Source organism: Lolium perenne, chromosome 7 (assembly GCF_019359855.2).
Source record: "Lolium perenne isolate Kyuss_39 chromosome 7, Kyuss_2.0, whole genome shotgun sequence".
Taxonomy (NCBI): Eukaryota; Viridiplantae; Streptophyta; class Magnoliopsida; order Poales; family Poaceae; genus Lolium; species Lolium perenne.
In genome coordinates, this window is record NC_067250.2 from 171,309,359 (window position 1) to 171,332,449 (window position 23,091).

Here is a 23,091-nt window from a genome sequence, read left to right on the forward strand (position 1 = left end):
CATGATCACGTAGGAAGTGATGGCGAATGTCAATATGTTTAGTGCGACAATGTTGAACCGGGTTGTTGGCGATCTTTATTGCACTTTCATTGTCACAAAGAAGAGGCACCGTACCAAGAGACACACCATAGTCTTTCAAGGTTTGCTTCATCCATAACAATTGAGTGCAACAAGATGCCGCGGATATGTATTCGGTTTCGGCGGTGGATAGGGCGGTGGAGTTTTGTTTCTTGGATGACCAACTCACCAATGACCGGCCAATAAATTGGCAAGCCCCGGAGGTAGACTTCCGATCAACCTTATCACCGGCCCAATCGGAATCCGAATATCCAATGAGTTCAAAGGTTGACCCCTTTGGATACCATAGCCCGAGAGTAGGAGTGAGAACAAGGTATCTTAGTATCCGTTTGACCGCCACTAAATGGCTCTCCTTGGGAGCGGATTGAAAACGAGCACACATCCCTACACTTAGCATGATATCCGGCCTAGAGGCACAAAGGTAGAGCAAGGATCCTATCATGGAGCGGTATACCTTTATGTCCACATCCTTCTCACCGTCACATGAACCAAGTTGCCCCTTTACAGGCATGGGTGTCTTCATTGGACTCGCATTGGTCATGTTGAATTTCTTGAGCATGTCCTTCACATACTTTTCTTGAGAGATGAAGGTGCCTTTTGCAAGTTGCCTCACTTGGAAGCCTAGAAAGAACTTCAACTCTCCCATCATGGACATCTCAAATTTCCTAGTCATCAATAGCTCAAAAGCTTTGTTATGATTGGGGTTAGTTCCACCAAAGATAATATCATCAACATATATTTGACATATAAAGAGGCCACCCCCTTTAACCCGCTTGGTGAAAGGGTGGAATCGACCGTACCCATGCAAAACCCATCATGTAGTAAGAAATCCCTAAGGAACTCATACCAAGCACGTGGAGCTTGCTTGAGACCGTAGAGTGCCTTATGGAGTAAATACACGTGGTTGGGTCGGCATGGGTCTTCGAAACCCGGGGGTTGAGCCACATATGCGGTTTCTTTTAGGGGACCATTCAAAAATGCACTTTTCACATCCATTTGATATAATTTGAAATTGTGGAAAGATGCAAATGCAAGCAAAAGACGAATAGCTTCAAGAAGGGCTACCGGCGCAAAGGTATCCTCAAAATCCATACCTTCTATTTGGGCAAACCCTTGCGCCACTAACCTTGCTTTGTTTCGTATGACAATGCCATTCTCATCTTGCTTGTTCTTGAATACCCATTTGGTCCCAATGACATTGATGCGATGATCCTTGGGTCTCTCAACTAGAGACCATACTTCATTACGAGTGAAACACTCCAATTCTTCTTGCATGGCAATTACCCAATTCGGATCAACCAAGGCTTCATGTACCTTAAGTGGTTCAAAACTAGACACAAAAGCATGATGTTGACAATAAGTGATAAGTAATGCATGGTGTCTACGAGTTACCACTCCTCTTGAGATGCTACCAAGGACTTGATCCACTTTCATGTCACTTGCCCTTGTAGCGGCCTTGATCTTCCGAACGGTTCCTTCATGATCAATGAATTCATCTCTTGCTAGTACTTGATCATGAGAGACCACTTGAGCTTGATCATGAGTTGAGGATGTTTCTTGATCATCATCATGGTCTTGCTCCGTGGAATGAGGATCTTCTTCTTGTTCTTCGGATTGTGACTCATCTTGAGTAGAGGATGGTTCGTGAGTTGCACTCGATGGTTCGACTTGAGTTGAGCTAGGCTCCACTTGTGGCGTGCTTGAAACATCTACACCATCATCTTGATCATCATTATGAACCTCCATGGGCCGGATGTGTCCAATGCCCATATGCTTGATGGCACTAGATGGATCATCATCATTACCTGCAACACATGGAACAACTTGCTCCACTTGGGAGCCATTATCCTCCAAGAACACCACGTCACAAGATACTTCAATAGTCCCGGAGGACCGGTTGTAGTATCTATAGGCGTGAGAGTTCTCCGCATATCCAACAAATATACCCTCTATAGTTCTAGTTTCAAATTTACCGAGCTTTCCTTCGTTGTTCTTAACAAGGCATTTGCATCCAAAGACACGAATATACATGACATTAGGCTTGTTACCGGTAAGAAGCTCGTATGGAGTTTTGTTGTGGAGGGGACGGAGAAAGAGCCGGTTGGAGTAGTGGACGGCCGTAGAGATGGCTTCCCCCCAAAAGTTGTGGGGTGAGTTGAATTCACTCAACATGGTTCTTGCCATCTCAATGATAGTCCGGTTCTTCCTTTCAACAACGCCGTTTTGTTGAGGGGTGTATGGCGCCGAAAACTCAAGCTTGATGCCCTCATCATCAACAAACTCTTGCATAGTGTAGTTCTTGAACTCGGTGCCATTGTCCGTCCTAATTGCCTTGATCTCGGATTCATACATACGTTGAGCTTTCTTGGCGAAGGTGATGAACTCTCTATGCGTCTCATCCTTAGACTTAAGGAGAAAGACCCAAGAGTATCTTGAGTAATCATCGACAATGACAAGTCCATACTTGCTCCCACCAAGAGTATCATAATGTGATGGCCCAAAGAGATCCAAATGAAGGAGCTCCAAAGGCCTAGATGTGGTAACAATACTCTTGATGGGATGCTTCTTCTTGAGTTGCTTTCCGGCTACACATGCACTACAAACACGATCTTTCTCAAAAGAAACGCCGGTTAGTCCCACAATATGCTCACCCTTTAGGAGTTGTTTAAGATTCCTCATGTTAACATGACCAAGGCGGCGATGCCACAACCAACCTTCATCATGCTTGGCCGCCATTAGACATGTGGAGAAGGAGGGGCTCTCTTTCGAGAGGTCAACCACGTAAAGGTTGTTCTCCACATATCCAACAAGGACCAATTTGAGATTGTCACTCCTAAAGACTTGCACATAATATTTAGTGAAATATGAATTGTAACCGGCATCGGCAAGATGATATATAGAAAGTAAGTTATAGCCAAGGTGTTCAACAAGCATAACCGTCTCAAGGCACAAGTCCTTAGAGATTGCTACCTTGCCATACCCAAGTACCTTTCCCTTTGAGTTGTCACCAAAAGTAATGCTTGACTTCTTGTTGATATCTTCAATGAATTGATCAAGCACACCTTTTCCTCCGGTCATATGATTGGTGCATCCACTATCAAACACCCATTTTGGACCACCGGAGGAATACCCCTACAAAATCAAGTAGAGGATTTAGGAACCCATCGATTAATGGGTTCCTTTGCAATGGCAACAATATCTTTTGGTACCCAAATTGAGTACTCTCTATAAGCATAGCCATTAGGAGGGCCAACATAGTTAGCATAGACATCACCATAATAATCAACAAATAATGCATAGTGATCGTTTGGCCCCGTGCGGTCACCACTAGTGGCTTTGCCCTTTGAGGCTTTGCCATTGTTAGTGACCTTCTTGTTCTTATCTTGAGCGGGTTTCTCCTTCTTGTAGTTGTTCTTCTTGTGGGACTTGGGAGCATATCCAAGTCCATACTTTTGATTGTTTGACCTTTGCTTACTCAAGAGGTCATCCAATCCCATCTTGTTCTTGGCGGTGGTGAACTTTGCAAGTTCCTTTGTTAGCCTAACATTTTCCTCAAGAATAGATGCTTGCTCACAAGAAGATTCATTAGGATGATAGTCAAGACCATATTTGGTCACCAAGGACTCAAGATATGCATTGGTCTCAACATGCAAAGAAAGTTCCTCTTGTAAACGAATATGTTCCTCAACAAGTTTAGCATGCTCACTAGTAAAGGAAATGGAGGAACAAGCAAGCTTTTCAACATCAATGGGATCCTTCATTGATCCAAGAGCCTTTTTGTAGGATTCTTGAAGTAGATCATGGTTCTCTCCAAGTTTCTTGAGCTCATCCTTGACAAGCTTGTTAGCTCTTTCAAGGTGGTCAAGATCCCTAGTGAGAGAAGCATGAGCAACTTCAAGCTCCTCCTTAGAGGCATTGAGCTCTTGGGTCAATAATTGAGCCCTATCAATAGTTTCTAGGTCCTTAACTTTATCAAGTTCATAAGTTTCAATTTGTTGCTTAAGGCCTTGAGATATGCACCTTTCGGTTTTTAGCTCTTGTCTTAGGAGATTGAATCTCCGTTCCTTCTCATTCAATTGATATTCTAATTCCTCAATGGACTCATCCTTTTCTTTGAGTGAGTCCATCAAGAAATCAAACTTGATAAGAGCTTCACCACGAAGGGTGCATCTAACATCATAGAGTTCCTTAAGCACAATTAATTCATCTTGATTTTCGTTCTCATCATCTAGAACACTAGATAGGGAAGGTGGAGGTTCCATTACCTTGGTTTCCCTTGCCATAAGACAAGAGCCAATGGTTGTAGATGAGGCAGAGTCATCGGAGTCATCATCTTGAGTTATCCTTGCCATGAAGGAGGATCCAACATCATTCTCCGTGGAGTAGTCCTTGGAGTAGTCATATGTAAAGAGTGACCCGGGCTTAGAGAAAGCCAAACCGGCCACCCCGGCCTCCTTCTCCTCATCTTCCTCTTCATCATCGGACAAGTACTCGGCCCCAACAAAAGCTCTTCCCTTGTTCTTCTTGTATCGGTCATTGATTGGGTTTGGCTTCAATCTTGGCTTGACCCCTTTGATGAATCTTGGCTTGTCCACCCTTTTCTCATAAGGGCACTCATTTGCAAAGTGGCTATCTTCATCACAATTGTAGCAAGTTCTCTTCTTCTTCTTGTCATTGAGGAGCATAGGGAACTTAGCCTTGTACTTCTTGGCAAAGAAAGCAAAGTCGGTAGCCATGTCACTAGTTGAGGTCATCTCTTCCTCTTCTTCAATCTCATAGTCTTCCTCTCCTCCATGATCGGCCCTAGCCTTGAGGGCAAGATTGCGTAGCGCTTCATGGTTGTGTGAGGCTTCATCAACACGGTTCATTGCCATGAGCCTCTTTCCCGCTTTGGCCATGTTTTCATTAGCGGCCACATAGGAGACTAGATCATCGGAGTTGAGGTCGGCACTCTTGGTCATGATTTGTAAGTTGAGTGCAAGATTGGTGTCTTCTTGTTTGACGGCAATCATAGCAATAACCTTGGACTTTATGAATTATTCATTCATCTCGAAGCCATCATTGTACTTCTCAACACCGAGTCCCTTGACCCTTACTCTAAGAGCACCAAGTCTTGCATAAGCATCGGCCATGGACTCTCCTTCTCGAATCATGAATTGATGAGCCTCTTGCTTTGCGGTCTCATAAAGAGCGGATTGGATCAAATCGGTTCCCTCTTGGAGTACTACGATTCGATCCCACAACTCTTTAGCGGACGCTATGTCATTGACTTGATCAAGGAGCTTGCGGTTGATGCCACTCCTAATCTTGTCACGGGCGGAGGCGTTGAGTTGATGGTTGTAGAATTCGGTGGAGGTCAACCGAATGGGATCTTGTGGCTCCCGGTATCCATGAACAATGATCTCCCACAACTCCACGCTGCAGCTGCGAATATGAGACTCCATAGAAGATTTCAAAAAAGGAAAGTGAGTTCCATCAAAATGGGGAACATTCCCACTATGGTTTATATGAGGCATGGGTGAAGTGTTTTTGGGATATTCATGGTTGACTTCGCGATAGCTCTCTAGTGAGGCCGAAGCCGTACTAGGAGGCCCACTAGTCAATTTCTTAAGCATGGTAGACATTTCTGCCATTTGGCTTTGTAGCTCATCCTCCTTTTTCTTCTTCTCGGCATCATATGCCAAGAATCTAGATTTCATCTCTTTAACCGAAAGGTTAGAGTTTTCATCTAGACCCTCGAATAGTTTTTCCATCTCACTCTTAAGGCGGTGAAGCCCTTAATAAGAGTCTAGGCTCTGATACCAATTGAAAGTATAGAGATGGTAAACCTAGAGGGGGGGTGAATAGGTTTCTACAAATTTTAATTCTTTCTTTGCAATATTAGGCTTTGCAGAATATAAAGATGAGCCTAATGCAAACTAGGTGAAGCAACCTATATGAAGATACAACTATCTCGAGCACGAAGGCTCTCTCAGGCAGTTTAAATCACAAGTAAGGAGTTCGGTTAGAGATAACCGATAGCACGCGGAGACGAGGATGTATTCCCGTGTTCCCTTGCTTTGCAACAAGGTACGTCACGTTTGGAGGGGTGGAGGTCCCACGAAGGATTCCCCACGCCACGAAGGCTCACCCTATTCTCCGGAGCCTATCCCACGAAGGAATAGCTCACTCACTTGTGGTAGACTTTAAGGTAGCCTCCAAACCTTCACAATCTTGCCCGGAGCAAATCCACAACCCGGATGCTTCCGGACTCCTCTTGCCCACCTAGGGTTTCCAAGGAACCCTAGGAAGCAAGCTTCTCGATGAATACAAGGGGGAATGAGATTTGGCTTGGTAGAACAGTAGATCGGGTCCTCCTCTAGTGATTCCCCAGAGGGATTTGAGTTTGGGTGGAGGAGGAGGGAGATCGGAGGCTTTTGGTGTTTCTAACAACGGAGTAAGAGAGAGAGCTCAAGAACAGCTTGTAGTATGTTGCCTAACCCTTCCAAGGTAGAAGAAGGGGTATTTATAGTGTTCTTCAAAATCTGGCCGTTGCCACTTGCCACCTCAGCATTTTTCCTCGACAAACCCGGGTGGCCAAGACACAGACCGGACAGCCCGGTCAGAGGCGGTCGGGCGGATCGATGACCGGAGCTTCTTTGCGTCGTCTGGCGCTTCTCCGGTTGGTGGCCGGTTGCCGCTCGGTTCTGCCGATCAGCCGGACGGAGCGCCGGACCGCCGGTCGAGCCGGTTGGCCAGGCGCAAACCGGATCTCGCTGGCTCCTTCTTTGGAGCCCGGTTGCCGCCAGCTTGACCGGCCAAGCACGCCGCATCGTCTGGCGGTCTTGGTTGGACCGGGCTGGTGACCGGATTTATCCTGTAACCCCTTTTTGATTGTTGTTGAAATGGGGGGTCTCCTTTAGCCTTCTTGTTCCTTTGATACACCATTTACGCCTCATTGCCTAATACCTGAGATTATCCTTATAAACATATTAGGCCAAATACTTTAGCACGGTGTCATTGTTACCAAAATAATGGATAAGGGTAAAATACCCTTACAGGAACCAAGAAGGAGAAGACGTCCTGAGCTTCGCTCTAGCCTATGACATGGTCGTAGCTAACACCCTCTTTAGAAAGAGAGAATCCCATCTAGTGACGTTCAGTAGTGGTCTACACTCTAGCCAGATTGATTTTGTCCTCTCTAAAAGAGAAGACAGACGCGCCTGCATTGATTGTAAGGCGATACCTGGAGAGAGTGTTGTCCCTCAACATAAGCTGGTGGTTGCTGACTTTCGCTTTAGGATCCGTGTCCAGCGGGGTAAGCGTGCCAAAGTCGCTAGAACGAAGTGGTGGAAGCTCAAGGGTGAGGCATCCCAGGCTTTCAGGGAGAGGGTTATTAAGGAGGGCCCTTGGGAGGAAGGAGGCGATGCAAACATGATGTGGACGAGTATGGCGACCTGCTTGCGGAAGGACGCTGTAGAGGAGTTTGGGGTGACTAAGGGAAGTAGAAGGGAAGCTAAGGATACCTGGTGGTGGAACGATGAGGTCCAGAAGGTTATTAGGGAGAAGAAGGACTATTTCAGATGCCTATATATGGACAGGAGCGTAGCTAACATGGAGAAGTATAAGGTGACGAAGAAGGCTGCAAAGCGGGCGGTGAGTGAAGCAAGGGGTCGGGCGTATGAGGACCTCTACCAACGTTTAAACACGAAGGAAGGCGAAAGGGACATCTATAAGATGGCCAAGTTTAGGGAGAGGAAGACGAGGGATGTCAACGAAGTCAAATGCATCAAGGACAGAGAAGATCAGCTTCTTGTGAAGGATGAGGCGATCAAGCGTAGATGGTAGGAGTACTTTGACAACCTTTACAATGGAGAGGTTGAGAGCTCTACCATTAAGCTAGACGACTGCTTTGATGATACCAGCATGTGCTTTGTGCAACGTATCCAGGAGTCTGAGGTTAAGGAGGCGTTAAGGAGGATGAAAGGAGGCAAGGCAATGGGTCCTGATGGTATCCCCATCGAGGCGTGGAGAGGCCTTGGAGACATAGCGATAGTATGGCTAACTAAGCTTTTCAACCTCATTTTTCGGTCAAACAAGATGCCCGAAGAATGGAGGCGGAGTATTTTAGCACCAATCTTCAAAAACAAGGGGGATGTTCAAAGTTGTACTAATTACCGTGGAATCAAGCTGATGAGCCATACTATGAAGCTATGGGAGAGAGTCATTGAGCACCACTTAAGAAGGTTGACAAGCGTGACCAAAAACCAATTTGGTTTCATGCCTGGGAGGTCTACCATGGAAGCCATCTTCTTGGTACGACATCTGATGGAGAGATACAGGGAGCAAAAGAAGGACCTTCATATGGTGTTCATTGATTTGGAGAAGGCCTATGATAAGATACCTCGGAATGTCATGTGGTGGGCCTTGGAGAAACACAAAGTCCCAATAAATTACATTACCCTCATCAAGGATATGTATGATAATGTTGTGACAAGTGTTCGAACAAGTTTTGGCGACACTGATGACTTTCCAATTAGAATAGGGCTACACCAAGGGTCAGCTTTGAGCCCTTATCTTTTTGATTTGGTGATGGATGAGGTCACAAGGGATATACAAGGAGATATCCCATGGTGTATGCTCTTTGCGGATGATGTGGTGCTAGTCGATGATAGCCGAACGAGGGTTAATAGAAAGTTAGAGTTGTGGAGGCGAACTCTAGAATCGAAATGTTTTAGTCTTAGTAGAACTAAAACTGAATACCTGAGGTGCAGTTTCAGTTCTACTAGGCACGAGGAGGGAGAGGTTAGCCTTGATGGGCAGGTGGTACCGGAGAGAGACACTTTTCGATATTTGGGGTCCATGTTGCAGAATAATGGCGATATCGATGAAGATGTGGGCCACCGAATCAAGACTGGTTGGATGAAGTGGCGCCAAGCTTCTGGCGTACTCTGTGACAAGAGAGTGCCACAAAAGCTAAAAGGCAGGTTTTATAGGACATCTATCCGACCTGCGATGTTGTATGGCGCGGAGTGTTGGCCAACAAAGAGACGACATATCCAACAGTTAAGTGTAGCAGAGATGCGCATGTTGAGATGGATATGTGTCCACACAAGAAAAGATCGGGTACGAAATGACGTTATACGGGAGATAGTCGGGGTAGCACCGACTGAAGAGAAGCTGGTCCAACATCGTCTCAGATGGTTTGGACATATCCAACGGAGGCCTCCGGAAGCGCCAGTGCATAAAGCATGCTGAGAATGTTAAGAGAGGTCGTGGTAGACCAAACTTGACGTGGGAGGAGTTCTTTAAAAGAGACCTGAAGGTTTGGAATATCGACAAAGATTTAGCCATGAACAGGGGTGCGTGGAAATTAGTTATCCATGTTCCGGAACCATGACTTGGCTTCGAGATCTTATGGATTTCAACTCTAGCCTACCTCAATTTGTTTGGGACTGAAAGGTTTGATTGTTGTTATTGCTGCTGCTGCTGTTGTTGTAGTTGAAATACTTGCATGACTTCTGTATTTCTTGATCTGTGGATTATTGGCAGGCTCTCTAGTCTCCTAACATAATACGGAGTACTTTTTAGGCAGCCACAGGCGACACATGCTAAGATGAACGGAGGCGAAAGGGCAAGCACAGCCTCGTACCATGGCCTGTTCAACTTTGTTACACAAGTCTGGAGCTCTCGTGGAGTATATATTTATAAATTTCGCTATTGACATACAAACAAGTTCAATAGCATCACTGAAATCTCCTGGTGGAGCAAATCCAGACGGTGTTTAGAGGTGTCAATTCCATGGCAGCACCACTCACAATGCTACTCAAAACTAACATTTTTTTGGTTATTATGATATTGCACTTCAATCTTGGTGGAAGAATATATCAGCTACAAATGTCCCAAACCGGAAGGCCTTAGCATCGCTAACCATCCTTGTGAGTTGGACTATTTGGAATGAGCGAAATGCTAGAGTCTTCCGCAACAAATCCACCCCTCCTTTGGTCCTCCTCAATACTATAAACTAGTTGATACCCCGCGCGTTGCTGCGGTTAACTTTGATGCTTATTTAGGTGTTTTGTAGGAGCGTTTTTATGCAAAACCTTTGATGAAAGTACATGGAAAAAGAGAAGAATAGGAAGGCTAAGATCAAATTTATTGTATTAACTACAGATATTGTCAAGCTTGTGTCTTTCTGAAGAAATACAATTGTTCGGTCTGCCTGCATACCTGTACAAAAGCTTGTCAAATAATTCAGCATATATCAGTAGAGATAGCTTTCAATTAGTGAAAGGAGCATGAAGAAAGTCCGATTCGCAAAAACCAGCACATGCAACAAACTCATGCAGGCAGTGAAGAAGAATTTTACTTCAAAAGAATGAATAGGAATTTGAACACTTCTTGGACGATCTAACCAACTAAGAAACCAGAATGACTCAAAACCCACCTATAAGCTCGTCAAATCTGCCAGTCTTGTCTTGATGTGCTCCCTTTACCGCCCAAACAGCTATGCATCAACTAATCAATGAAGGCTTTGATTAAGCCTGCAGCCATCGGCGCATGCTTGCCCTTGCAGGAGTAAAAATAGAGAGTTGCTTCATCGGTCTGCTGCTCGGGTTCATCTGGAGCTGAAGACAGCTGAACCGAGGCCACAAAGGTAGCACTTTGGCGTAGACGAAGCCCACCCCTTTCCAGCTCTTTGCTCCCCTTCCTCTGCATCAGTCACTATGGCTAGTGGTGGTCATGTCGTCGCCGAGTTGATGGACGCATGGAAGATATGCCGTATTTATATGGCCAATCAAAGGAATATTAAGAGGCGAAAGTTTGAAGATCGAGGAAGGATTGGAGAAGTACCGTATATAGGATCCGAGGAGTCACACTACTAAAGTCCATTCATTTGGAGATGCGGTGAGAACGGCTGGGTGGACTCCATAAAGAGAGAGAGAAGAGAATGAATGGGCACGTTGGGTCCTTCCTTGGTTTCTTTCCGAGCTGTGATATATGTAGCGCCTCAGGATTCCACCAGGAAAGGTTGTGACCGCATCTTTGCAATCCTATGGATAGGAATAATTAGGGTGACGTGGCTTCACCAATTTTAAGCTTGCAAACATTAATTGCATGTTAGTGGGGATGAACTTTATAGATACTAGATGATTCCCCGCGCGTTGCTGCGGAAAATATTGCTCAAATGTTTTACTCATGAAAATCAAATTCTAAAATAGTTAGCAAAATAACGAAAAAAAATAATTATGCTTTGACATGAATACTTTAGAATAATGCAAAGGTGACACCAATCCTTTAACTTATCACTGAATGTTTGGAAAACAAAAACAAAAAAAACAGGTAAAGGATCATGGGTACATTTATACATGGAGCCAACAGGTTTAATACTTCAATTTAGGATACCACTTATGCTTCCAATTACGGGAATAAACTTGCAATAACCGAAGCATCACCACTTTGATTTATAGCTATAATCCCGAGTCTTCACCGTGTGTAGTCTCCATCAGAAAACCCAAGCCTTTACCGTGTGTTATCTCCATCAGAACTCCCGCATACTCTTGGAGCACATACTTTCACACATTCCACGATAAGAGTTACACAAATGTTATTAGTTCAGATCTAATCGTAAGGGTTCGCCTTCGAGGCATATGCAGTCCTTAATTATTGATTGATAATCCAGTAGAAAATAGGTAAACTAATCCACTTGTCAGTGCATTAGCTTAACCAAAACTTGACGCCATTGAGGTGGTGCCAAGCTTGTGAAAACATAAACCTGCACGCGTCTATTTCCTGCATATGAACATCTGAAACTGACATAGACGATATATAGTCATTTACCTCTGATTGTTTTTTTTACTTGCGCCATGAAGTTGCTAAGGGCACATGATGCAAGGAATTATAGTTGTTGGTTGTATCTTGCCAACATAATCTGCTGGCTCAAATGCTTTTTTTCTTCCTTAATCTGCTGGAACTTTGTATGAATTTTAATGCAGCTAGCTAATCTAGCCTTACGATGACAAAATAGGAGTAGCACATTCACGTCTACTATGAACTGACAAACAATTACATGTTACTTTCTTGGGTTGACACTCTTCGAAAAAATGCAGGTGCACCTTGAAACTAAAATATGAAAACTTGGAAAAATAAAAATAGGGAATGCCAGCCGGAAACGATAGAAAATTGGTAGGCAGGAATTGCAAAGGAACTTGCACTAATATGCAACATCTGAATTTTCTGTAGTGTAAAATTTTATGAACCTCGGTGTCAATCTCAAAACACTAATCTTCACTTAAACATAAAAACAATATACCACAAACTTATTATTTTCTAACTAACAAAACTTTCAAATACTTTGATTCATACAAAATATGTAAAGATCACCAACGGGCGCGCAGGAGCAGCAGACTTCAATATCTCGAGGTGAAACTGAGGGTGCAGCGGTGGGCCAAGAGGCCAACATGTTTTCTTTCTGGCTTGAGTAGGAAAGACATGAGTCCAGAGCATAATATGTTGGGCAGACGTACCTTGTGTTGAGTCTTACACTGTTTATACTGGCAAGGCTGCAAGAGAAAATAGTTGATTGAAATTTCGAAATTTTAACAATTTCCAATCTATCTTGCTGAATAAAGTAGCCAACGCAGATTATAAATAAACAAAACCTAACAGTTGGACAATCAGGTCCGTTGCTCCCACATAAATAAACTGACAGTTTTGGGAACGTACCTGACAACGAAAATAGATCTACAGGAAATAAATAGATTCTATTATAAATAAAGCTCCCACATATGGAGTAGCTTTCATATGGGACAGAGAGAACAGCAGATCCATACCTTTCTATAGGGGAAGCATGGATCACGAATGGATGGATGAGACGCTTGGCATACAACCCCTGGTTGGAGGCGGCTAGATACAAGATGGCGACCCGAGCATGCAGGGGCGCTGGATGTCCATACTCCATGGCAACACAGGAGGCTTTTTATACATGGAGGCAGCGGTGGGTTAGTTCAACCGAGCAGAGCAGTAATCGTTGATGAATGCTGCGGTTTCAGGAGCATTTGTGGCAAGAATGCCATGGGTCTAGGTCATGAAGTCGTAGGTCGTGGTGGCAGTGAGCACCAGAAGGGAACACAAACGGCGGCCAATTTACACGAGGAAGGGCGAGCGTCTGGTCCAGCCCAAGTACATACAGCCCATAGAGATTTGTCTGGTCAAGCCCAAGCAGGGACTCCGGCCCATGCAATAAGAAATGACGCCCAGCTCGTCTAGGGGAATGCAGGAGAGCAAGCCAGCAAGGTAGTGACGACAGAGCTGGTCCACAATGCTGTGGGAATAAAAGGCGACGTGGATGAATAGGAGAGCTGGAAAATCATGTAGTGGGGGATTCCTATTTAGAGATAAAAGATTATAGATACCGAGGTGAAATTTTAGGTGTGCGCCAGGCTAAGTGCTTGAATTATGTAATAACGGGAGAGTAGTCCCCACGTACTCTAGTTTTTTTTCCTTTTTGGCTTGTCATGACTCTTCTCCTTAATTAATGAAACGAGGCAATCTTTTGCCTCCCGTTCAAAAAAAAAATGTTGCTGCACAGGGCAAAAGAACGCAGGTTTGTGTTTGCCAAAAGAAGAAAAAACACAGGGCAAGAATCCAATGGCAACAGGAAAAGCTAACTCACAACAAACATCCTCCGCATATTGAATTCTCCAAGACGAAGCCTGTTCACAAGGCAAATACCGACAGGAAATTTCCCAATGACCGACAAGCCCCCAAATCAGAGGGGTATCAAAATCTCCTGGATGAATTAGCCATGATGTTTTAAAGCACACCATGACAGTAATAAAATGGTGACCTACTTACTCCGTTGCACCATTTCGAATCATAAACAGTTAGAATGTACACCAGCACCAATACAAAGCCCTTTCAGTATCCACCACCAAAAACATACAGATTCAAGGTATGAAGAATAAGATATGGTTGACCACAAGCATATTGTACGCATCAATGATTTGATCTTCAACAACTGATATCATCTGTTATAGATACTTCAACTTTCCATGTTGCAAGGCAGATTTTTCCTGACATAAAGCCATTTCATCGCCCGTCAATCCTGAGCAAGCTTTTGGTGTCCCCAAGGTTACTGCAAAATACAGATATATGGTGCACAGGAAGGCAAGCACCACTAGTGTTGTCAAGAGAAAACGATGCCGCTCAACCAATGCAGACCAACTACCCTCATCGCGAGATGATTGAGGCTTCTTAGGAGATGACAGAAAGAATGTGTTTTGCGACCTCCTGTGAGGAGATGATAATGAATCAAGAACCATGACTGTGATGAGCTGACAAGTTTGAATCCTGTCAAAAATAAAGAATAAGATCAACAAGATGTATAAAATTTTCACCTATATAGTTTAAAAAAAAAAGATCACCTGAGACTAAAACAATCCTTCAAACGTTCAAAACAATCATAATAAACACCCCAATGATATGGAAACTATAAAACTCAACAAGAATTGGCTGCCCATTATCAGAATGTAAACAAAGAAACAAGATTTCATATCTGGAGATACACCTTTGACCAAAAGGAATTATACACATGTCTAAACAAAATCTGAACTAGCAACACACAGTATACTAAATTCTTCACTCTCCTGCTTAACTATTTATAGACCATCTCTATGCACAGTTCATACTTCATGATTTAATACCGTAGATAATTAACTTAAGATAATAATAATGTTTTGAGAGTGAAATAACTTTATGTAAACCTAGTATTCCAATGAACAACTCAAACAAATACATGGAGAGTTAAAAAGGCAGAACAATGATGAAGGTTACTCCAAACGAAATTGTAATAAACAAAAAAAAAACATGAGTTTGTAACAAAATAAGAATTGCTGTCCAAGATGCCTGATATTTCCACAATTCAACTGGCAACTGACTAGAATTTTCTTAATATCAACATTTCTAGAAACTGTGTACACTAAACCCTATAGAAGCATCAATATTACACACGTTGAAATACTAGTCAGCGACTGAATGTTCCAGATCAAATCAGTTGGTCACAAAACTGCAGCATGAAGAGCATGTGCAAGTACAAACTAGGCAATCACCAGCAACATGCTTTAAGTGTGATGTGTTTTGGTTGATTACGCAAAGGACACTATGCACGAGATAGACATGTACAGTTCATTCACCCACCTGGCTGTATTTCAGAAAGTGAAAAGCATATATAATAAATCTAGAGTATCTCAATTAATACGGAGTTCACTTGTTCATGATAATAGTGAAACATAGATTATCCAATGATATGAACAGGTTCGCACCGACGGCACAACAAAAAGTCCAAAATAAGAACACTGGCAAATCTTTACAATCCTTCATCATATATATGTTGACTTGCAGTTCCCATTTGTCATCTAATTCTCGTAGGCCCCTTCTTCCAACTACAGGTACCAGTTGAGAAACAAGCACCAAAAATTTGGAAATTGAAATGCCTACCTCACATCTGTGGACTTCTCTAATATTTGGGAATTGTGAGGAAAGAGAAAAAAAATATTGCATAGGTATTTGGGAAATTCAAATACTTCTCTACTATTAGTGAATTGTGAGGAAAAAAACAGAATTAAAATTTTGATGTCAGAGTTGTATAGTTTGATAAAGGAATTTCTAGGTGGAACTACAATACGCACTGAACAGGGATAGCGACTCATATATGCGGCACTATGGCCGTCCCCATCAATAGTGTAATTGGGTAAAACCCACTTTGCTCAGTGCTGGATCAGATGGTTCAAGATCCACCACCAGAAACTCAACCACTAGATCCAATTTCCTGACAGACGTGATAATTTCTATAGATTGGTATATCATTTTCACAGATAAATGCATCTTCTCTGATTCCAATTCTAACCATTGCGCCACAACTAGGGAATTCCATAACTCAGGCATGAGTATATTCCAACGCACACCAAACAGCGATCAACATTTCAACCAGGTTTGTTCCAATTCCAATCGTACAAGAGAGAATCAGACATACTATCTCATGTACCACATCAAAAGGACACGCAGTATGAAGAACGAGAGAATGAAAAAAAAAAGACAGGGGAAAATGCACAGACAAAGCTCAGATCCGAGGAAAGGGGACGGGGACGCATAGAACGGTACCTACTCGTCCTGATTCGAGGAGGTCTCCCTCCCTGGCTCCCTCTCCCTCCCTCCCTGGCCCTGGAAGAGATTTGTGGGTAAGCTCGATAAACGGAGACGCGGATTGTGGGGAAGGAGAGAGAAGAGGAGTTGAAAATGGAGCAGGGAATTTATCGCGTATCCATCGGGGGGTGTTCTCGTGAGATCGGACTGGCTGTTATTTATAGCGTGACCAGGCGACAATCCTTCCTAATCTCCATCTATGTTCTGTTAGATTTATCTTATTTTAAGCATACCAGGTCTTGTACTCCTGTATTTTTCGGTTTTAAAAAAGAAAAGGTATTGCATTTTTGCGAATTACCGGATACTCAACCACAATCAACAGACAAATTGAATCCACCGTATCGACCAGCTATGCAACTACGAATTGATGAATGCCCCTCACGAAAGGCTCGTCTTTTCTTTCCTTGACGCAATTGCAACATAAGCAGATTTTTTTTTGCGAAAAAGAACAGAAGCAGATCCTTGAGGAACCATACAGGAGAAGATAGGAGTGGAATACACACTACCTGCAGAGGCGCCGGATCTGCTCGGGGATGGCTGGAAGAGGAGTAGATCCGGAGGGAGGTGGAGATCGTCACCCAAGGCGTCGCTACTCGTGGGAGGTGGAAGAAGAGGCGACCGAGATGGGGCTGCGCCCGTTGCTGCTTGCGGAGGAAGCCGTGGGAGGCAGACGGAGGTGGTCACGCCGGTGGGAGGCGGGGGAGGCCGCGGGGCAGAGGCGAGGAGAAGGGAAGCCGCTCCTCAGACCATCCACAATACAAAGCGCTTAAATAAGTGCTGTAGATATCACCAAATAGGAAAAACACACTTATTATGTGCCTGTTTAATTCAAATGGTTAAAAAAACACGGGAATAGAAAAATACGATAACACTATGTCATATCAAATAAAATCCTATTGGGATAAAAGAAAACGCAGAAATTAGTTACAAAAGTCATCTGGTTGCACAAAACATAAGAAATTTCCAAGAGCTTTAACCTCTTCGAAAAAATGTTACAGTATAAAGTTGTAGTACTCCGTACAAGAAAGCAATCCATAAGAATATTGGAGGGATTAATTATTTGAATTAAATGACCTCTATAAAAAAAACATATGGGTAAGAATCTTACAAATCTTGTTTAGTAATCCTCTACCGAAGATAAATTCTAGTACCACGGGACCTGGCAAGCGGCACTTGAAAGAGTTGAACTCTCACTTCAAAGTTGGTTTGGAGGCACATAAAATATATCTTTTGATCTTACAGAATTGTCTTAAAACACTTAACAAAATATTAACCCGCTAATCGTGTTGTCATCAATCATCAAAACATTTAAGAGGGAAATGCCCTTTCAACGATTAACAAATTAAAGGAGGTCTTATCGCATCTAAAACAAGTATCAGGCACAAGCCAAAAGTGTTCCACAAAGGGAATTTATTCAGATATGCAAACCACTGGCATCGGCTTAATTTTCATAATTCTGAAGAAGACGAGCTTCAAATAACTCTTTGGGTCAATGGTACACTGTTCGACGGCGAGGCGATGCATCTCAAATATATGTAGGATGGCCGGTAACGTCGCTCTTGGCACTGACGATGCCCTACAACGAGTATGCTAGTTAGGGATTTTATACAAATAGCCATCATCATTATGGTTACGAGCACATCCTCGAATTTGAGATTCTACCAGTTGTTTGGCTGCTTTACGTGCACCTCCCCTGACAGCCGAAGGACCAACAATCGCATTGATTGAGCATGTTGTAATAGCAGCCTTCATGAGATCAACCATAGGCACATGCAGCCATGCATGTGCTCAACTTGGGTGAAAAGAGCATAATCCGCCGAGACTAAAGAAAACCGAATAGATGGGAAGTTGAAGTTTCAGAAACAAAGCCCAAGTCATCTAGTCCTTCAATATCAGTTATTGCTCGCTTGCGAGAAACTTCTTTGTTACTAGAGATTTCAGTGTTATCAACCAACATGGCTATAGGCTCACATATATCATCATTGTCATAGTTCTGAACCAGTTCATTGTTAACATTTAGCGCAGATTCAAGCACCATGATCATGGTGAGAGGAGCAGGCTACTACTGAAACTCTAACGTGTCAACGAACCTACAATACTCCGTGTTTTGACAACTTCTTTTGCCAACTTTACCGTAGGGGAGAACCCCTACGGTGCAAAGTGTTTTGTCAACTACCATGGAAGAAATGTGGACACGAGGCAATTTTCTTTGTTTTGTAGGTTGCTAGAAGAGGAAAATAAGAGAGAACGAGCATTTCTCTAAGAGTTCGATAATAACACTTTTCCCTTGGATCCTCGATTAATTGATTTACATGTAGTTTGTTGCCCGAAAATGGCAATGGCACCAACAAAGTGTGTTGATGGCAAGATGTGTAGAAATTCCCGACAATAGCATGACAAAATGGTCTTGATGGCAACACACTACGTGTACACCAACTCGTTTGAACTCCAACCATAGATTTTCCTATGAAAAGGCACCTTTTCTCACAAAGGGTAACTCGGGCTATTGCCGAACTCTCGGGGAAATGCTAGTTCTCTCTCATTTTCATGTTCTATCAACCTGCAAAACAAAGATGATTGCCTTGTGTCCCCATCTCCACCCTGGTGGTTGTCAAACAACAACACAACATATGAATAAGATTAAAAAGAAATAAAAACTAATATAATTGTGCAAGGGAAGTGTAGTTGTTGTGGAGTTAATATGTAACTTAATTATACTATGCTCTCCAAAGTAATGCAAAAGGTGCTGAGTTGGAATCACAATTAACAGATTCTTGTGGTTCCGCGGAATCCAGCTACATGAGATCCAGAAACGATGTGATTTCCCCCTTTTCACCTCACTCTTGGATATTAAACTTAAGGATGTTGATTTTAAGAATGAGAGATTGCCCTTCTTTAACTCTTACAACCCAACTAGAGCACGAACAACTAATGTGTTCCACTTACTTAACAGGGTCTATGGTCTGTGACCCCGAGACAATGAAGGCGTCCTTTGGGTGATCTCGTAGTTCCTACGGGGTGTATATAATGGGGTTGGTCCATGGATTTTTTTTTCCTTTTGCTCACCCAAAGGGTTGCATGGAGATAGTGCATCAAGTTATTCGTAAGGGCCAACTTGATCTTCTTCCCCAAAGATCCCAGATGAGGGAAGACTAGGAGAGCCACCGACTCCAACTGTGGTCCATGGACTATCCATACGAGATCTAACCAAATGCATATCCTATCTCTTCTACCTTTTTGATAGCCCTTTTGTTTGACTTAGTAGAGTATTCTAGTGGCATGTTTCAATCCTCTTCCTTATTACCTAGAAAAAGTGAGCCACCGGTTCAGGTACACGATACTACAATTACCTCCTAGACAATACGACAACCAACCCGGTTCAGGTACAAGATACTAACATTACATATAAATGCAAGCAAAGGAAATATTTTGTATTTCTAGAATAAAATAGTGCAAAAAATGTAAATCAACTAAAAGTAATATAAAGGTCTTTCATATGCCAAAAAGTGGTCCAGACTCATGGGTTCACTTGGACTCTCTCTCGCAAAGATGGGGGCATGAATGTAGCTTTTCTAGACAATATAATATTGATGCATCTTCTTTGTAGTGTTTGATTCATATTTTCATATAGGCATCACATCCCAATGTAGAGGTAATTCAACACATATCTATAATACTCCTCTAGTAAGACAAAACTCTGCATACTAAAAGTTAATTGCCCGCGTTCTGGTGTAGGCAAAGAGTATTGCTTTAAGTTGATGACATGATATTGGACCTCTCATGCACTATCTCGAACTATAGAGCCTATATTCTTTGTCATTAGATAGGTGTAGCACATTGTATCCCATTGTCCCTAGTGAGGTAAACATAGAAAAATAAAAAAAACATAGTAACTCCCAACTTCATATAAAACACATTCCCTCTCTGGCATTCTAGCATAATAGTTTGATCGGCACTCATATACATGAATGGGGTAATTATAAGCATCTATAAATACATCAAATGCATACTAAAAATTTCCTGTAATTTCTCATCTAATAATCATAGGATCCACCATAAAGGAATTACATGTGACCATAATCATGTAAGGTGGTTCATCTGGTTCTAAATTATGGTAGTATATAAGAGAGAGAGAGAGAGAGAGAGAGAGAGAGGATCAAGCTACTGCAAAAAACCCATACTCCAAGGTGGACTACTCCCACTCCATCATGGCAGCGTTGGAAACTATGTTGGGGTCGATGCATCAATGGAGGGTGGCTCACGCAGCGTCTCCCCTTCCAATCTTCGATGGAGGCAAAGTTTTTGTCTCTATTATGGTGCTTCTATGATGGTGTCCGCCTAGTCGCGAACGACCAAAAAACAGGACATATATATATGATTTTAGGTCAAAATGAACCGCTGGAAGAAAGATTGAGCAGGTCGACCGGACGACCAAGGGGGAATATCCCCTGCATGGCTGATGCTAGCATGCAATCGTCGTGCCCAATGGGAAACCCCAAGAGGAAGGTATGATGCGTACAGCGGCAAGTTTTCCCTCAGTAAGGAACCAATGTTTATCGAACCAGTAGGAGCCAAGAAGCACGTTGAAGGTTGATGGCGGCGAAGTGTAGTGCGGCGTAACACCAGGGATTCCGGCGCCAACGTGGAACCTGCACAACACAACCAAAGTACTTTGTCCCAACGTAACAGTGAGGTTGTCAATCTCACCGGCTTGCTGTAACAAAGGATTAGATGTATAATGTGGATGATGATGTTTGCAGAGAACAGTAGAACAAGTATTGCAGTAGATTGTATTCGATATAAAAGAATGGACCGGGGTCCACAGTTCACTAGAGGTGTCTCTCCCATAAGAATAAGCATGTTGGGTGAACAAATTACAGTTGGGCAATTGACAAATAGAGAGGGCATGACCATGCACATACATGTTATGATGAGTAGTGTGAGATTTAATTGGGCATTACGACAAAGTACATAGACCGCTATCCAGCATGCATCTATGCCTAAAAAGTCCACCTTCAGGTTATCATCCGAACCCCCTCCAGTATTAAGTTGCAAACAACAGACAATTGCATTAAGTATGGTGCGTAATGTAATCAATAAATATATCCTTAGACATAGCATTGATGTTTTATCCCTAGTGGCAACAGCACATCCACAACCTTAGAACTTTCTGTCACCGTCCCAGATTTAATGGAGGCATGAACCCACTATCGAGCATAAATACTCCCTCTTGGAGTTACAAGCAAAAACTTGGCCAGAGCCTCTACTAGCAACGGAGAGCATGCAAGATCATAAACAACACATAGATGATAGATTGATAATCAACATAACATAGCATTCACTATTCATCGGATCCCAACAAACGCAACATATAGTATTACAGATAGATGATCTTGATCATGATAGGCAGCTCACAAGATCCAACAATGATAGCACAATTAGGACAAGATGACCATCTAGCTACTGCTATGGACCCATAGTCCAGGGGTGAACTACTCACACATCACTCCGGAGGCGACCATGGCGGTGTAGAGTCCTCCGGGAGATGATTCCCCTCTCTGGCAGGGTGCCGGAGGCGATCTCCTGAATCCCCCGAGATGGGATTGGTGGCGGCGGCGTCTCTGGAAGGTTTTCCGTATCGTGGCTCTCGATACTGGAGTTATTATCGACGAAGGCTTCTTATAGGCGAAGAGGTAGGTTTAGGGGCGACGTGAGAGGCCCACACAACAGGGCCGCGCGGCCAGGGGCTGGGCCGCGCCGCCCTGGCGTGTCGCCGCCTCGTCGCCCCACTTCGTATCTCCCCCCGGTGTCCTGGTAGCTTCGTGGAAAAATAAGATCTTGGGCGTTGATTTTGTCCAATTCCGAGAATATTTCCTTACTAGGATTTCTGAAACCAAAAGCAATGACAGAAGCGGCTCTTCGGCATCTTGTTAATAGGTTAGTGCCGGAAAATGCATAAATATGACATAAAGTATGTATAAAACATGTAGGTATCATCAATAAAGTAGCATGGAACATAAGAAATTATCGATACGTTGGAGACGTATCAATGGCGCACCCAGATCTTCTGGATGCGAAATGGGTGGTTCTGGCCTCCAATCCAACTTGTGGCATGTCATTCCTGGCACTGTCCTTATTCTTGATTAAAACTGACGTGGTAAAAATCTTTTCCCAATTTATGTTCCGGAAGGTTCCATAAAGACAAAAAAAATCAGAAATAAGAAACTTTTGCTTCGGAGACTTATAGTTCAAATAAAGTATTTCGTTGAGATCCCACAAAAAACTACTAATGATGGCGGAAACTCTTATTATGATGCGAATATATGATATATCATCATAATAAAATAAAAAAGTCCGTTGTCACATTTCTTCGGTATCAGCGATAAAAATTAATCTTCCTTGGCATGCCATAAGCCCTCACGATTTCCTTGGATAAAAACTTGCAAACCTGCATAATAATATAAGTAATGACAAAATAAATTACATCAAAGTAGCATGTTGTCCGTTTTAGTTTACCTTGAACTTTTAAATACTATAAAGCTTGATGATCAGAATGTAATAAACTCTTTAAGCCATAGATAATATTGTAACATTGTAAAATTCTTTATCATAAACATGATAGTTCGAATGAGTACCACCATTAGATTTATTGCTAAAATAGGCAATGGGTCTACCCTCTTGCATCAATAACAATGTCAATACCAGCACGTCTATCTCAAATTGATAGTAAAATTACGTAAAACAAACAATGATACTTTAATTAAACATATTTCTTCAACCCATCAAAAGTATTATCTTGTTCCATGCCCCACATAAGTCTAACATGCCCCT

The 23,091-nt window shown here is 42.9% G+C and overlaps 2 protein-coding genes and 1 long non-coding RNA gene across 5 annotated transcripts; 1 reads left to right on the plus strand and 2 right to left on the minus strand.

Moving 5' to 3' along the window:
- The first annotated feature begins 7,506 nt into the window (after positions 1-7,506).
- On the plus strand, positions 7,507-7,905 carry LOC139833757 (uncharacterized). The gene has a single exon (XM_071824102.1). It carries the CDS (start codon positions 7,507-7,509, stop codon positions 7,903-7,905), a length of 399 nt encoding a protein of 132 aa, XP_071680203.1.
- Positions 7,906-10,201: 2,296 nt separating this feature from the next.
- LOC139833253 (uncharacterized) lies at positions 10,202-11,015 on the minus strand. Its single transcript, XR_011748660.1, has 2 exons — positions 10,505-11,015; positions 10,202-10,287 (listed from the first exon to the last, which is right to left on the minus strand). It is a non-coding gene; the product is annotated as an uncharacterized lncRNA (long non-coding RNA).
- Positions 11,016-13,891: 2,876 nt separating this feature from the next.
- On the minus strand, positions 13,892-17,022 carry LOC127301055 (uncharacterized). Of its 3 annotated transcripts, XM_051331274.2 has the most exons (3): positions 16,767-17,022; positions 16,219-16,278; positions 13,892-14,409 (listed from the first exon to the last, which is right to left on the minus strand). In XM_051331274.2, exon 3 carries the CDS (start codon positions 14,379-14,381, stop codon positions 14,091-14,093), a length of 291 nt encoding a protein of 96 aa, XP_051187234.1. In that variant the 5' UTR covers positions 14,382-14,409; positions 16,219-16,278; positions 16,767-17,022; the 3' UTR covers positions 13,892-14,090. The 3 variants fall into 3 exon arrangements, with proteins under 3 accessions (XP_051187234.1, XP_051187233.1, XP_071679429.1); XM_051331273.1 differs by lacking the exon at positions 16,219-16,278; XM_071823328.1 differs by lacking the exon at positions 16,767-17,022 and having other exon boundaries at positions 16,223-16,659.
- Between the last annotated feature and the right edge of the window lie 6,069 nt (positions 17,023-23,091).

Excerpts from the sequence above, each read along its gene's own strand:
- LOC139833757 (XM_071824102.1), top strand. The coding sequence starts at position 7,507 with ATGGCGACCTGCTTGCGGAAGGACGCTGTAGAGGAGTTTGGGGTGACT.
- LOC127301055 (XM_051331273.1), bottom strand. The coding sequence starts at position 14,381 with ATGGTTCTTGATTCATTATCATCTCCTCACAGGAGGTCGCAAAACACA.